The sequence below is a fragment of the Pistacia vera genome, unplaced genomic scaffold (genome assembly GCF_008641045.1).
Source record: "Pistacia vera cultivar Batoury unplaced genomic scaffold, PisVer_v2 Contig43, whole genome shotgun sequence".
Taxonomy (NCBI): Eukaryota; Viridiplantae; Streptophyta; class Magnoliopsida; order Sapindales; family Anacardiaceae; genus Pistacia; species Pistacia vera.
Genome location: NW_022196257.1, coordinates 986,332 through 1,003,475, shown reverse-complemented (window position 1 = coordinate 1,003,475; position 17,144 = coordinate 986,332). Strand labels below are relative to the sequence as shown.

Genomic DNA, 17,144 nt, shown 5'->3' with positions numbered 1-17,144 from the left:
AGAATGAAAAGATTATACAAATGAAAACTCTGTGAAAGATATGCTAAAAGAGACATATATAATGAACAAGTCTTAAACAATAAGTAATATCTTGTACTTTTGTATTCATTTTCATGCAGGACGCAGGGCTCTTCTTGCTGACTACAATACAACTGGTCGCAGAGCATATAATTAAGCAAGCTGAAGCCGGCAGCCCGTGAAGGGTTGTATAAGTTTATATAGTTATGGAATAAAATTAAGGCTGAAAGTGTTGTGTGCTATGTAATGCTTCATGCCTCTATCAGAATTTATATTCTCAGGTTCCTGGAATTATTATATCCTGTATTAAGTAATTAGTAGCTAATACGATATTTATGTGTGTGTGTGTGCGTGTGTGGAGTGGAGTGGAGTTGAATTGTACCAGTCAATCAAATATGATCACCATATTTGTAATTGAGTGATACTATATCCATAATCTCTTATCACAAACTTTCTCTCACAATCTTGACGTAACAGCTTACAATTAATTAACCGTAATTTATTATGTTAGACCTAGGTGGGACCCATTACAAGCTGACCAATTATGAACTACCACGTCCAGGTTGTAAGAGAAAGTTTGTGAGAACAAGTTGTGGTGTAGCATTTTTCTTTGTAATTTGATACTCTTCTTATTGATTGTTCTGTTCAGCTTTGAGTTTGGTGTTCTGAGTTTAAATACTAGCTAGACAGAAAATAACATGATTACAGCAGTAAAATAAAAGGATGAAAAAGAAAATAATGGCATAATTGAAAATCACACAAATATTTTTCACTACAGAAATATTATTTTGAAAAGTTGATGAAACAAAGACAATTTAATAGAGGAAGATAAGCAACAACTTAACGAGGATGATACCTTTCTTATTTAATGTTGCCATTATCAAGAAGATAATTTCACCTTATTGTTGAATGAGATAAATATTATCAAGCAGACGTCTTCTACATATAATTGAGCCAATATACAATAATCTAAGCCACCGTCTGTAATTTCATTCTTCTTAAGAATAAGTAGGCCAGTAACCGATACCCTACGATCATGGCCACCAGAGCTCCCACTTCTAAGCCACCCTGATCGAGTCTCAGTTCTCTGATGAAGGGAGAATCACAAGGACCTGAATCTGAGCAATTGAACTGGATTTTCAGGAGTAGCCTGTACGAGTGATAATTGAAAGAAATGTAGCGCACCCATGTCATAAAATATGGAACGTGCTGCAACAAATTGTTGTGTGAACCCATTAAGTATCAATGATAAAATTCTATGTAATTAACTTAAGGCATTTATGAGGCAAATTTCTTCTAACCTGGACAAAGTATCCACCAGAAAGCATAAAGGTCATAACAACAACAGATGCCAATGTTGTTGCTTTCTTCACATCCAAGAATGCTGCACCCAAGACAAGTCCAAGACCCTGCAATTTTCGATTTCAAAGAAGGCGTTTAAGTCATAGTATTAGATTTTCTTTAATTTCGCTGGGGAATTGTTTGATATGAGATGTTCTTAATTACACCTGAGAAGCTATAATGCTGAGGAAAACTGTGAGCATTGTCAGAGAAAAGGCGGCGAAGTTTGGCCTCAACCCCACCATAAGATAGACTATCACAAGGAACATAACAGGCAGAATGAGATCCAAAGGAAGATCACTAGTGTTTCTTGCCAAAAAATAGGCACTGAGTTTGTACATGTCCACAGATCTTTCCTTTGATAGCATTGCTCTTTCTTGTGGGAATGTGAAAATGGCTGTAAATAAAGGAAAAAAGCCCCAAAACACTGAAATGAAGAACAACAGCCCTGCCTGCATACAGAATAAGACCAATAAACAAACTAAAACATTGACAAAAAGGAGCTATTGATTCAAGTTTAACAGGTTTAAGAGAATGTTGCCTGATCCTGAAGTCGCTCGGCAGTTGAAGCATCAGAACGGCACCAAAGTAGGCCAATTATTATAGCAGTAGAGATAACTTGTGTCACACGGATACAACTAAAATACTCATGACGTCTCTCCTTAAGGCCTCTCCTCAAGAGAATTGAGAACTGTTCACACCAAGTTGTTTCACTTTCCCTGCAATTTAACTTCTCCTGCATCTCCATCCCACCTTCGACCACCACAGGTTTTAAGACATTTCTTTTCTCGGTTTTCGCTCCTCGCGCTTCATAGGCCTCCACAAGGTACTGCATAAAAAATGTATAATCAGATTAACATACAACACAGTTTCATCAAATAGCTGAAACTTTTAATTAGCATTGTCATTATTATTGACCTCATGAACATCAGAAGGAGAGGGCCCTCCATTTTGATAACTCTGGCTTCCAGGTAGCAAATTGGCCTCTATTTTCGATGGAAATGTTTTGTCATTTATGTTGCCATTTGCAAGATCGATTAGAAACTCTGCTGGGTTCATGGCGATGAGAGGAGAACAACCGATTGAAGAGAAATATGGCATAGCTTCCGAAGCTTTTCCTGAGTATAAAGAACTCCCTCTACCCAACAGTATCAGTTTGTCAAACTCACTGAAGAGTCTACTGGACGGTTGATGTATTGTCGTCACCACCGTCTTGCCGCCCTGCGCAACATATTAGATTTGCAAAGATGACGATTCTGATGTTCAAAGTTCAGGGCAAATATAATACTGTTAAAAAGTTCAGGAAAAATATTAATGAAGTCCAAATTATTAGCTATATTAGTGGCTTATCAAATGTTTACACATCCAAAGGAGGTATAATTGATCTTTTACATAGAAAGTACAACATGTCGTTCCCACCATGGATGACATGTTTGTTTTCAAGAAAAACACGTGTCGTTCCAGAAACGAATTTACAATATTATATATGATAAATATCATGTAAGTCCGCAAAAATAAGGGGATACAATAACTTTAAATAATTTTGGGGTAATATTGATATCGAGCAATCATACAACATGCCGTCAAGGAAGAAAACGACAAGTCATTAGTACCAAAAGAAGACATGCCATACATGTTGTAGTTAAGCAAATGACATGTCGGTTATTCACGTAAACGACTGGTTGTACCTATATGGCTATATCATATAAGTAAACGACAAATCCCTCACCATTAAAAACCACATATCATACATAATGCAAATAAAAAACTACAAGTCAATTACCTTAACTAAGGGACATATCGTAGATGTTGTTTATAACAAATGACAGGTCGGTTATGTTAATAAATTGATATCGTTTAGTTGGTAAATATCTGATGGATACCTATGGTTTATTAAATAAATAAATAAAAGATGGATCTTTTTGGACCTAAGTGATATTTACCTGTTGAAATGATATGTCATTTGAGTAATGCTATGCTTATTCACGATCTTATTAACATCTTACTATCATTTGTAAATATAACGTATAGTACGAGTATCATACACATAGTACGAGTACCATATATAATTTTAACAAAGATAGTAAAGTAGTTAATAAGCTCGTGAGTAAGCATAGCATTATTGTATGTCATTTACCTTAACAAGGACGCATGGTTTGTTAAAAAAAAAAAAAAGTCAGTTTTTTAGCAGGCATTTTCAAATAAAAGGAAAATTGATCTCCCAAATTCTAAAAATTGTTCTCATTTTCATCGTATTATACATAAATAAATAAAGAATTCAGAAAGTTTATTATATACAGTGGTCAAAATCTCACATACAAGCAATCTTATTTTATTTTATTTAAGATTTTAAATTAATCTTTAAGGTTCTCTCCAAAAATATTTTATTCGACCAACTTAGATCTGTATTATATATTTCTCAAAATGCCTTGATTAGACTATTGTTTGCAAGATATAAGAAGGAATAAAATAAAAAATAGAAAGTGATGGACCTGAAGAATTTTTGTACCTTTGCGATGTCGCGTAGCATCTGTACAATTCTTAGAGCGGTTGTTGAATCCAACCCTGACGTTGGTTCATCTAAGAACAGAAGTGATGGATTCAGCAAGATTTCATTGCCAATGCACACTCTTTTTCTCTCACCACAAGAAACCCCTCTCACAAATTTCCCTCCAATCAGTGTATTTTGGCACCTGAAATCATTTCGTTAATGTTTCATAAACTAAAGACTAAAACAAATCTAGCAAGCAATGGAGAAAGTACCTTTCCAGGCCTAGCTCGCTAATAACATTAGAGGCTCGTTCTTTCTTCTGCTGTGTGGTTAAGGTATTGGGAAGCCGGAGCAGAGCGGCATATGTTAGAGTTTCATTGACTGTAAGGTGGGGGAATACAACATCATCTTGCATCACAAGTCCAATCCTGTTTCAACCATATCTCTGCAATCAGCCCACCAATTTGTAACATCTAAAGGAAATTGCAAATATGAATTTTCAAGTAACATTGATTATACCTCTTTTTAAGTGATTTGGTAAATGGTTGGTCGTTGTAAGTGATGATGCCACTGTGAAGTTTGATCCTTCCGCTAAGAATATTTAGCAGAGTGCTTTTACCGCCTCCTGAAGGTCCCATTATTGCAAGAACTTCTCCAGGATGAACAGAACCGGTGGTTCCATGCAGTATGTGCTTCTCCCCATCTGACCTTCTTAAACCCTTGACTGCTACCTTGTATTTAACATCCTCGAACTATGCCCACCAGAAAATTTGATCATTACATTCCATACTAATTTCCAGGGCTAGGGCCGCATAAATTTATATGATATTACCTTGAGATGTATAGGTAAGGTAGGCCCAATTTGTATTTTCTTTGCTCTGCATAAATCTGGATCTTCTTCATCATGTGGAGGAGATGGAGCCATTGCACTTTCTCCTGTTTGCCATGTGAAATTAGTCAGCAAGACATCTCAGGAATATCAGCTTGAGAAGTGTTATTAGCAAAGAGCAATCAATATAAAAGGAGAAGTTGTTATACTGCAATTGGGACGCTGCTGCTGAATGGTATCTGAGATATTCTCCGAAGGTGGACTGGCTCCGACTCGTGGGAAAGAATGGCTGAAGCCTCTGCGAGAAGCCCTCCTGTGAATGGAACCTTTCTCATCAAAGTTTCCAGAAAAATCGTTGACAACATCATCTATATTGACCAAGAATTGGGCACTTAATGACTTTGTTTTGCCTCTAAGTTTTTGACAAGGTGGTTCAGGTGTCATGTCTAAGCTTTTGACCCTTTGTATACAGATTTTACTCTCAACATTGTTACCGCGAACAGTACTTAAAGCTTTGCTGCTAAATTTCCCTGATACATTTTCAGCTTCAGTCATCCCCTGAAAAGTTACAGATTCCTCACATTTAATTTCTCTATGTAACTCCATCAGTACTGCAAAATTCAGAGAACAATATAAATGGTGAGCTTAAGAAAGTAAATATTAGATTAAAATGCATAGGAAACAATTGTTCCAACTCCTCTTAACCAAATGGAACAAGAAATTTCCCATTTGTTTTCCTATGCTATAGTTAGAATTAGACTATTGACAGATACAATAAGACGATGAAAAAAAGAATGAAAAGAGAAAATTAATTACTGAAAAGTTCAAGATGTTTTGAGTACAGAGACCATGTAAGCAAGAGATCAATAAGAGCTCAAAGAAATTAAGGGCATTGAGTGTGAAGCAGTGTCGAAGATAATATAGGCCTACTCTTCACTGTTGAATATTTTGTTCTCATTCGACTTTCAATTGATGAGCTCTGACGATTATAAGCACAAGTAACTGATCTTTGTCCTTTAGTTAAGTTCCTTTGCTGGAAAGCTCTTTTCTGTTTCTTTCACATAGAAGCTGACCCTTCAGAATAAATTAAGTTGACAGTGCTGCAATCCAAAATTCATTCAAGGGAATTAAAGAAAAAAGAAACTTAGATTAATTGAAACTATTATGTACCACGTAGACTAAATTTTACAAATTAGTTTATCCATAAAAGATAATCACCATATTGAAATAAGCATAAATATAAAAATCACTGTTGTCATCTGCAATTAATAAAAAAGAATATTAATGTTTATATGTCATAAGATATTTAAAAAGTTTCGTGAAAATGCTCTAAAGATGGTAAAATAATTGACAAATTGATAAACAACCTTAGATTGTTGATTTTGACATTAATATGCTTTTGTTATTCATGAAATTCCAATCGGGTTGCAAGATAGTGAAGACGGTAGAAACAAATCAAGAGGAAAAAACAAGAGACTTTGGGGTTCATAGGCTACTTGATGAGTATTTTATATGAATTGAGTCTCTGTCATGAAGTGGGTCTAGTTGAAAAAATATTAGAAAAGACAATATAAAAGTAAATATGTGTTTGAAGAAATTAGCATGGTATTTTTACTGGTACTGTTGTTTGATGTTGGGAAACTGCTACGTACCAACCCTTCATGTGAGAATTAAGGCTCTCGTTTTTTTTTAATTTTAAAGAATAAAAACAACGAAAAAATTGGTGGTTGTGTGAAAACCTTCTGTGCTTCTTGACATTAAACATGCCTCTAGTACCATCTTTTCCAAGTAGTGGTATGATAAGAGCTGGAAAATATAATCTTTGGTTAAATGTTTTTAAATTTAATAATAAATCTCAGAGTGGAGATAGATTACTTATTTGGAGTTGCTTGTGTATAATTATTATATATAACGCACTGTGTTTCCATGCATAGAAAATTTTGCTGCATATTATTTATCTTATAGGATATGTGATAATAAATCATAACTATTTATATTCAACCCTCCACAAACTTAGATTGGATATATCTATTAAATTCCTTATAAAAATCCCGAGTATAGGCCTAATATAACGTTAAGATTAGTTTTATAAGAATTTCATGAAGTTAAATTGTCGAAGTTGGGGAAGAGTGGTAGAATTGGGACATTAATGCATGATGAACAATGAAAACGTTATGTTGTTTCAAGGTTTAGGCTTGAATACTAGTAGTTAAACTGTCATCTCAGTTGTTAACATTTACCAAAAATGGTGCCAAATTAATTGCCATTTAACTTAAAGTAGATAATTTGGGTTAACTTTATATTATAAGTATTACTAAATACCAAAAAACAAACAGCTTAACTACTAAAAAAATATGTTTAGCTAAAACTGCATACTCTGAAGTCTGAATTGGAACGCTCATGTTTGGCGAGATTTAGAAGTATGTAGTGTAGTCACATGTGAAGCAGCTATATAAAACCAAAATATTGGGCGGTGCCGTGACTGATTGGGCACATTTTGAAGAGCTATAGCTATAGCTAGTGGTACTTATTGTTGGCTTCCGCATACTTACGGTGCCTCAGCACTGTCCATCCATTTCAATCCAGAAGTTTCTACTCGTCTTGTTACTTTCAACCATCGGGACTCCCACGTTTTGTATCGTTAATTTCAAATTTTATTCACAATTACTCTTGATTTATGTTCAAATCAATAGAATCCAAGTTAATCAATGCATTAGAACAAGCGAATTAAATTAAATTCTATAATTTTGATTTTGCGAACAATAACGTGACACAGGTTCAAAATTGATAGATCATAACTAGGCAACAGTACTGAAGTGACACTGATTTGGAAGGTAACCAACCAGAATTATTTAAAGAGAGGAAGATGGAGTAAAATACATAAGAAGTTGTGAGACAATAGCCAAATCTTCAATGTCAATCACTGACGTAGCTCTTGTATTTATGTGGCCATCGCTAGCTGAAAGTACAATCAAAATTGCCGCATAGATTATTAATTATCCTTCTTGGACGTGTAATTGCCCTTGTCTTGTCTTCTGTTTTCCGCGTCTAGTGGGTAGTGACTAGTGATATTACCCTCAATGGTTGGATTATTTGATTATATTAGGAAAAAAAATTGATAAGAAACGAAAAGCTTGATGCAAGAGAAGATATCAACTGTGTCACGCTGGTGACATTACAGAAGTGATGCCTAATAGAATTGCCAAAGCTCTGATCAAATTGGATATAGCATCTAATGGAATTGAAGTTCTTCACGTCATGTCCTCTCTCGACAAGCCAAATTAACTACTCAGAAACCAAACTCACTAGATTACAAGCTGCAGCAGTTTCATGCATTTGATCATCTTAACATAAGCCCGTCTTTTTAGCGAAAATTGACTGATCATCAGAGGTTAAAAGGACATGTGTCTTACTAACAAGGACTACTAGTACTCTCTCTTATGGTGTTAATTAGCACTAAACCTCGATTACCATTTTAAGCATAGGTATATATATGTATTACTATCTATAAGGTTAAAAGTACAACACTCCTTGTATCTAATTATTTATGCATTTCTTTAAGTGTAAAGCTCATATGTCGACCTTTTTAAATACATATCAACAATTAGATAACATTGACTAATCAATTTTTACGTGGATGTCCGCACCAAAATTTGAATAATGTTATCCACATGTCAAGTTAATAAAACTCCATAAACTGATCATAGGCCCATTGCAGTCAAATTACTTGTATATTATAACCATATGATATAGTTGGCGTATATAGTTTAAGTAATCTTTTTCACCCAAGCCTACTATTTTTGTCGAACATTAGAGCAAGTGATCGTGATCTCTCCGGCCTCTTGTTTTTTGTGGGACAAGGCAAAATTTTCCTAAGTCTCTAGCCTCATATCTTTGAAAGGCTGGTAATTCTGCTTGTCATAGATTGATAATCGAGAGATTTTGCCTTCATATGATGGTACGTAGCTTGTACTGATGGTAATTAATAAAAGTTTTTGAGTTTGAGTTGATAAAAAGCTGGAGAATATGAAAAAACCTCAGAACGAAAGTTTAATTAAGTGGGATTTGATTGTGTAGTTTATTAAGTTGGGTGGAAGATAATATATGGATTATATGATCCCACAACCTTTGCTGTAATAAAGTAATGCGAAGAAACTATACAGATGTACAGCCGACACTGTCTACAGCTCAACTACCACCATTAAGACTTAAGTTATGAAGCTTCTGGTCATGATGTGACTATATATAAATATCTCCCATGTTGCCATGATATATAGAGAAGACAGTAGTGTAATATGAATTAGGAAGGAGATTAGGCCTTTGTGATCACGTTTTCTAACTTGTATTTTCTTTTTCTTTTTTTTAATATGTTAGAAACATAAGAAACATATTTATCGTGTCTATTTTTAAGCCAAAATTTTAAACAAATATGAAATATTAACAATTTTTCTATCTTACACATTGGAAAATTGTTCATAGAGGCGAGCCGTTCATGAGCGGCTCAGCTCGAGGATGGCTCATATGGCTTGGCTTGATTTGTGAGAGAATACGAGCCAAGTTTGAGTCTACCTTGGCTCGGCTCCTTAAGCTCACGAGCCGAGCCAGCCTCGAATTATTGGGCATTTTAAGGGTTTTATAAAGTATAGGGGATTAAACAAAATTTTTGAAACAAAAGTTTGCAAAAATGAAAAAGAACCCCCAATGTTAAAATTTCTAGAAACGCAACTAAAATCCTTTGTGTAAAACCAAACCAAATCAAACTATTTGAGAAACAATAGCATTGAGAGAGAGAAAAGAAGAGAAAGCGAAGGAGTAATAAATAACACAAAGAGAGAGGAAGGTGGGTTAAAAACAAAGAAAGGGGTTAGGGGAAAGTTAAAAGATAATAAGTTGAATTTTCTTTTAATTTGAACATGAGTTCGTACCAAAAGAGATCAGGAAGCAGAAGAAGTACGAAACCTTAGAGCAAAATGAGAAAGCAAAGGAGTATTAAATTAGAAGAGAAAAGAAGAGAAAGTAGTAACAAATGAGAGAGAGAGAGAGAAGAAAAGAGTAATAAATTAGAGAGGCAGAAAAGAAGAGAAAACGGTAAAACGAGAGAAGAAGAAGTAAGTAATAACTTAGAGAGAGAATAATTGTTCTGAGTTTTTTTTTTAAATGTATTTTTTTAATTAGCTCGCGAGCGGCTCTAAATCAGCTCGTTAAGCCGGCTATAAGCCAAGCTCGAAATCTCCTCCTCCTTTCAGAGCCGAGTCGAGCTATAAAATCAGGACTTGACTCGGTCTGGCTCAAACTCGAATTCTTTTTTTTATGAGCCGAGCTGTTAAGCCAAAAGCTCGGCTCAAAAACAGCCCTAGAAAGATAGAATCATGCTCCAACAGAGACTCGGGGTTAGAAGTAATTTTCTGTCAAGGCCGCCCTTTCCCAAATCCCAATGCTAAAGATTACTTCAGCAACTCGTTGACATAGTTGCATAGGGCAATTGCCCTGACATTAGCGCATGCATCAATGCAAAACCCAGCATCGACATGTCATCTCGCCACCCTTGATATCCTAGGATCAAGAAGTTGGAACACGAACCAATGTCAGTTCACGTTAGCACCGGCATTGTTGTGTACGAACGCATGCACGACGTAGGGCATTGAGCAAGCCCAATTGGCTATGGCTTGTAATGGCTAATCCCAACACCATGATATGGCGTAGAACAGTGTCAAGGTTTGACCCAAACCAAATCCTTGGGTGCATTTGGTTCAGGAAATATTGGCTTATTGGGAATGTGGATTACTGAAATCTTATATTTCCTTAAAGATTACTGAGAATCTTTAGGAAAATGTGTTTGGTTAGTTGGTGGGTATGTTATATTAATAGTTTGGTTAGAGGGAACAAATTGGTGGGTATGTATTTTAATACTAAATTGCCCTCTATTAAAATATTAATAAAATATTATTTTATTATTAATTTTTGAATAATTTTTAACCCCCAATATTTCAGATTTAGCTTAAACACCCCACTTTATAAAACTTTAATTTAGACAAAATCACCCATAACACCACTTGTCGCTGCTGCGGCACCGCAAACCACCGCTAAAAGTTCTGAAAGTTACCGTGAGGAGCTCACCGTGACCACGAGGCTCGATATGGCCGTTTTTGGCTATACTGATGGCCAAAACGGCCATCTCAGGCCAGATCTGGCTGGAAATGGCTAGATCTATTATGGCCATTTTTGGCTAGTCCTGGTAATTATCGGCCAGATCTCACCGTCCATGGCCGTTAACGGCCAAATCCATCGATCTGATCAGAAATTGCTATAATAGATCTAGCTATTTTCAACCAGATCTAGCTGATATGGCCTTTTTGGCCATCAATATGGCCAAAAACGACCATATCGGAGCTCCCAGCAAATCTCCATCATTTTTAGGGACTCCGGCGATGGTCCGTGGTGGTTAGCCCACTGTCGACGATAGTGGTGGTCTGTAATTTGTTTAAAATAAGGGCATTTGTCTAAAAATTAATTAAACAAGGGTAAAATTGAAATGATATATTAATGTAAATTTATTTTAAAACAGGGCATTATTATCCAAAATTTGCATTAATAAGGGATAGAATTATATAAAATAAGATTATCAGAGAATTACAATACCTAAGAAAACGGAGGTAATCAGATTATCTCTAATATTATCAACGTAACAACTATGGATGCGTTTAGTTCGAGAATTTTGGATTACTGAGAATGTTAGATTACTGGAATCTTTTATATCTTAAAGATTATGAGAATCTTTAGAAAAAATGTGTTTGGTTAATGGTGGGTATGTTATATTAATATGTTGGTTATGGGGTATAAAATTGGTGGGTATGTTATTTAAATTACTAAATTGCCTTTTTTAAAATATTAATATAATATATTTTTATTATTAATTTTTCAATAATTTTTTAACCCCAATATTTCAGATTTAGCTAAAATATCCATGCTTATATAAAACTTTAATTTATGACAAATTACCCCCACCCCGCCGCACATGAAAACCACTACCGGAAGTCACTGAAAGTCATCGTGAGTAGTCACCGTGACTGCGAGACTCTGATATGGCCGTTTCTGGCAATATTGATGGCCGAACTATCATATCAGGCTAGATCTAGTCGAAAATGGCCAGATCTATTCTGCCTATTTTGCGCCAAATCGATGGAGTTGGCTAGGGGTGTTCGGTTCCGGTACCTTGCATTTTGAAGGAATCGGAACTGACGGTTCCTGGAAATTTGGAACTCATCGGTTCCTAGGTACCCAGAACCAAAACCTATAACAACAGTTCCAGTTCTGGTTCTGGGTACCCTGTAAAATTACAATACCCCCCAAAAGCTTTTAAAATGGCAAAAAAAAACCCTCAAAACTTACAAATAACCCCATCTGGCACTATTAACAAAAATAAAATTACAAATTATAAATTCAAAATTAAACTCCATTACTTTGTAAAGGTAGATTCTCAAAAGTCAATTACTTTAAATATATGAAATATAAATATAAATTTATTCACATTACTTTTTCTACAAAAGTTTTTATTAACCCCCTATATTTAATTTATTTTATATTAGTCTTGGTTCCTAGTTCCGGTTCTAGTTCCTACTACAGGAACCGAAACGAAATTGCAGTAATGGTTCCAAAAATTTGGAACCGGAACCTACCTGTTGAAGGTGGTCCGGGTAGGAACCGGAACCAAACCCTGGGTACCCGCCGGTTCCGATTCCAACAGTTCTTTTGAACATCCCGATTTGGCCATTAACGGCCGCTAAATCTCATCCAGATCTGGCCGAAATGGCCAGGATCTGGCTGTAAAGGCCAAATCCATCGATCTGGTGCAAAATGGCCAGAAACGGCATATCGAAGCCTCCAACGACTCTCGGTCATTTTTAGGACTCCGACGACTTCCCAACGATGGTCCGTGGTGGTTGGCCCATTTTGGCGATGGTGGCGGGGTGGCGGCGGTGGTCTATAATTTGTTTTAAATATAAGGGCATTTGTCCAAAAACTTAATTAAATAAGGGTAAAATGAAATGATTATTATGTAAATATTTTAAAACAGGGGCATTATTGTCCAACATTTTTTAATAAGGATAGAACTGTAACAAAAATAAGATTACCTTGGTAATCTTACAATACTAAGAAAATTGAGATAATCAGATTACCTTCAATATTACCAACAGCAATAACTATTGTAATAAGATTACAAATCTTATATTACTGACAATAAACATGATAATCAAGTAAATAGATAACATAACCCCAGTAATATCATATTACCTCCAAGCAACGCCCTCTGTTGGTAATACAAAATTACCGAAAGAACTATATATACTTGACAGTAAACATAGTAATCAAGTAATATAAGATGACATAACTCAGTAATCTTCCATACCTCCAACCAAATGTCTCCTTTATATTATCGACAAGAGGTCAAAAACAAGTTAACAGATTAGATCAATTAAGATTGAACAATCTTTGTTTAGAACAAATTAATCAACCCTTCTTTTAAAAAGGTTGAGTTGGACACAATATATGCTAGCTTTAGACTTATTTGTTTCCTTTTAAGTCAGTTTGTAATAAACTAAGAAGACTTTATCAATCATTGTGTTATTTAAATTTCTGAACTCGAAAGTCGAAACCAATGATGGTAAACGAACGCCTGCAATAATTTGAGGCTAACTTGTCCAGAAGACTAGAACCAAACAAAATTCCACAGAGATCGATTTCGATTTAAAAAACTAAAGGTATCACATCGGACCCTAGCCAAGACAATTAATCAGATGGACCCATTGACAACCAAAACTATACACCTGCTCGTCTTAGCGTCTCCATAAAATACAGAGATTTAATATGCTTTGACTATTCAATGGGTAAAATTCAATTGAAGTCAAATTAGGTTATGATTTTTCAATGACAAAGACGCCATGAAATTGAAGGATTTCAATTGAACATAGGGAGACCATCTTGAATTGGTCAAGCAAAGTTGCCTATACTTTCATAGAATTCACTTAAACAACTAATAATTATATTAATATGTATCCTTAAGACACATTCGAAAAGATTTTTGACGTCCATATATAAAATAATTCTATATATACATCAATTTTTCTTTTTTTTTCAAATATTTTCAATACGGAAGTCTGAAATGAACATGAATTGAACAAGACAGTTATATAAACAAACATTAATTAAGTCATAATTGAACATCAAACTGAGCCCAAATCTAGTAACACAATTTTGACTTTTGTGGTGGTAATTTGGGTTAGAATTAGCCCAGAAATCAGAACTATTTAATGTAATGTCATTAATTGGGTTTCAGGATGAAGTGCAGGTTCTTTGAACTAGTAGCAGTAGTAGTTATAGCTTGACTGACTCAAGACTGAAAATTACTAGTGTCAGTATAAAAAAATAGCCTGACGGCTTGGTGTCACACTCGCTGCACAAAATAGATTAAATTTCTAATCTTTGACTATTCACAACTTTGCCTGACTCATTTAGCACTTCTTCTAGTTCTTGCCCAAATATCTGGCCCAGTTGAGCCCACTTTAAGTTTCAACTCATCATATTCATTTGAATCTTTCCTAAGATTTATCTCTCTGAATCTTTCGTATAATATATCTAACTATTTTTTCAACAAGAAGTATAAAAAAAATTAAAGATTTCTTATACAAAGTAACGTGGTAGGAGATAAATAAAAAATAAATACAAAAAATCAAACTCTCAATCTTTTTTTTTTTTTTTTATTCACTCGATCACCTCACTTTGTATAAAAAAAATATTATAAATTTCTTTGTGACGTCTACCATACTTTTTTGAAATTAGACATGATTTATTTTCAATTCTCTAAAACCTTTAGAGTAATACATTTGGATAAACCCAAAAAATAATACTACAAAGAATCCAGGATTGGCCTGGAGGTATAAGAGGTTGCTCATTTCCTTAAGTTTCGGATTTAAACTTTGGAGCTACTTACCTGATAATATTGTGACTTATTGGTTCTTTGGGTTTATAGAATATTCAATGACCATAAAAATTAGTTGAAGGTATACCCAAACTAACTGACACACTACGGTTACCAAAAAAAAAAAAAAAAAAAATTGCTACCAAGAAAAAATAAAGTAATTTATTAAATTCAGGGTAATTTAATAGGAATTAAATATATATTTTAGTGTGGTCATCAGCCTCCACTCGCCTTACAGTCTGTCTACCTTTATGATATATAATAAAAAATATATATAATAAATATAAAATACAAATATGACAACTTTCTATATTAATTCTAATCCTTGGGTAATGATTTAAAGCAACATGTGGATGATGACAGGGATGAAAATCTAATCTATCTGGAATTGATTTTAGAGTAGGAAGGTGACGATCTTCCTGCCATGGCGATCTTCGATCTTAAAATACTAATTAAAAAATCAAAATTGTTCTATTTTCATATAACAAACAAAGAATAAAAGTGTAGAGAATATAAAAATAAACAAAAGTAGTTTCATCCATTTTTCTTTTAGAAAATCATGAATAACATGGGAGAAAAGCTACACAAAAAGGTGGAGACATTAATTGGACTAACATATTTCTTTATTAAACAATGCTGAGCTTGGAGGAGCTACGTAATCACTCTCATGGTGACGTGGTTGCCACACGACAAGACAAGACCTCTTTCTATTTCATTCATCAATTCTATACCTAAGCAAAGCAACTAAGACATGTTCAAACATTAATAACAGCACGAAACCGGCCCAATTTTTGTCTTAAAAAATAACCCCAATTTTTACTAATTAATCTCTCCTTAATTTTATTAATCCTTTAATTTCATTGACTTCTCCCTCTTTTAATATTTCAATATTTTAGCTTTAAAAATACAATAATAATGCTTTATTTTCATCATCATATCAGTATCATCTTCTTCTTTTTTTTCTCTTCTTGTTCTTCTCTTTGGTTTGATTTTATCTTCATGGATTCACGGATTTTCCCGCAGCAAATCTCCCCGGCGAGAGCTCAGGGTCCTCGTCAGCGCCTTTAAAATCGTAAAGACTCCTACAAGATCAGGAAGCCACCAGTACCGCCGCAACAAAACCAACAACAACACCACCCACACCACCAAGCACCGCCGCGGCCTCCGGTGATAATCTACACTGTATACCCAAGGTGATTCACACAAACCCTAGTGACTTTAGACCCTAGTTCAACGGCTCACCGGTCTTCTTCTTCTACTTCTTCTTCCGCCGTTGCCGCCAATATGTCGTCTTCTTCATCGACATACGATCCGTTTAACGACACGAGCGTGCAATTTCCTCTGCGCAAGATACGCGAGCATAGAAATAGCGGCAAAGACCCCGATAAGATGAAGAAGCAACAAGTATTGGCCACGATCATGAAGAATAACATTGGCGGTTTTGTAGAAGGGATTGAGATGGATCATAATATCGAAAGATCAAGTTTTTTTCCAGGGATTTTATCCCAGGACCCACTTCACTCCCCATGATATCACCGAGCTTCTTTTCTCCGCCGTCTGATCCAAACTCTTCAGCAATTTCTTCCATGATTTGAGTCCAGTGCTTCACGGCAACAAGAATTCATGGAGGGTAGTTTCATGCCAAGTCCTTCAAGCTTTCTTTCACCTCACATAACGTCTCCAACTCCATCGATAGACCTCTTCAACAATTTCTTTGACTTTTAGGTATATAGGATTTAAAAAAAAAAAAAAAACATTTTCTTTTGTTCTTTGTTTTTTTTTTTAGGGTAAAGATTAAAGATTAAAGGGACTGGGTTGGTTTGTGTGTATCTTCGAAACGATGATGAATGGAGATGAAGGAGATAGAAAGGGACGAAAGTGGAATTTTGGAGGATATGTTTTGGTGGATTAGATTAGAAGAAAGTGCAAGTTGGAGAAATGTTAATGGGTTTTGTCTTCATATTTTAATTTTGGTGGGTCAGATGGAGTTTGGCCGCTCAATAAATTTTATGTAATGTTACCGTAACTCACCAGTCACCCCTTGTTTTTTGATACCATTTTTGTCAGTAGCTCTTAGCGTTAATCATTTATAAATTAATTATTAACTTTATATTATTTATATTTTGCCTATTTTGCCAAGTGAAACTTTCAATGCACCTTCAGGTTGTTGTTAATTAAGTTATAATTGGGACCAGATTATGATCTACCTAGATATTCATTTTAATTATGTAACTAACATTGTATTATGTTATCCATTTGGGATATATATTGTATATAATATGAATCTAGTATTGCATGCTTTTAATATTATAACTTAGCAAGTTGTGGGGGTTAATTTATAGAGCTCACGAAGGATGATAATTAACGTTTGAAAAAATTAGTTTTTAGCATAAGCTTAGCTCGTCAAATAGATATGATAATTCAAGCTTATTCGCAGCTTTTGTTACTAGGCACATATTTCAATTGAGTTACAAATAATCAAGTTATTC

General features: G+C 34.7%; 1 protein-coding gene and 1 pseudogene across 1 annotated transcript; one reads left to right on the top strand and one right to left on the bottom strand.

Annotated features, from left to right (window-relative positions):
• Window positions 1-921: 921 nt before the first annotated feature.
• On the bottom strand, window positions 922-4,503 carry LOC116143383 (ABC transporter G family member 22-like). Its single transcript, XM_031428832.1, has 8 exons — window positions 4,370-4,503; window positions 4,123-4,278; window positions 3,869-4,052; window positions 2,278-2,580; window positions 1,901-2,188; window positions 1,527-1,811; window positions 1,320-1,427; window positions 922-1,227 (listed from the first exon to the last, which is right to left on the bottom strand). Exons 1-8 carry the CDS (start codon window positions 4,486-4,488, stop codon window positions 988-990), a joined length of 1,683 nt encoding a protein of 560 aa, XP_031284692.1. The 5' UTR covers window positions 4,489-4,503; the 3' UTR covers window positions 922-987.
• An 11,220-nt stretch (window positions 4,504-15,723) lies between these two features.
• Window positions 15,724-16,428, top strand: LOC116143355 (annotated as a pseudogene).
• The last annotated feature ends 716 nt before the right edge of the window (window positions 16,429-17,144 follow it).

What these genes read in the sequence shown, in the direction of transcription:
- LOC116143383 (XM_031428832.1), bottom strand. Translation starts at nt 4,488, where the DNA reads ATGGGACCTTCAGGAGGCGGTAAAAGCACTCTGCTAAATATTCTTAGC. An exon ending in ACCAAATCACTTAAAAAGAG is followed by an intron (nt 4,279 to 4,369) that starts GTATAATCAATG and finishes TGGTTGAAACAG; the next exon opens with GATTGGACTTGTGATGCAAG. An exon ending in TGCTACGCGACATCGCAAAG is followed by an intron (nt 2,581 to 3,868) that starts GTACAAAAATTC and finishes TATGTTGCGCAG; the next exon opens with GGCGGCAAGACGGTGGTGAC.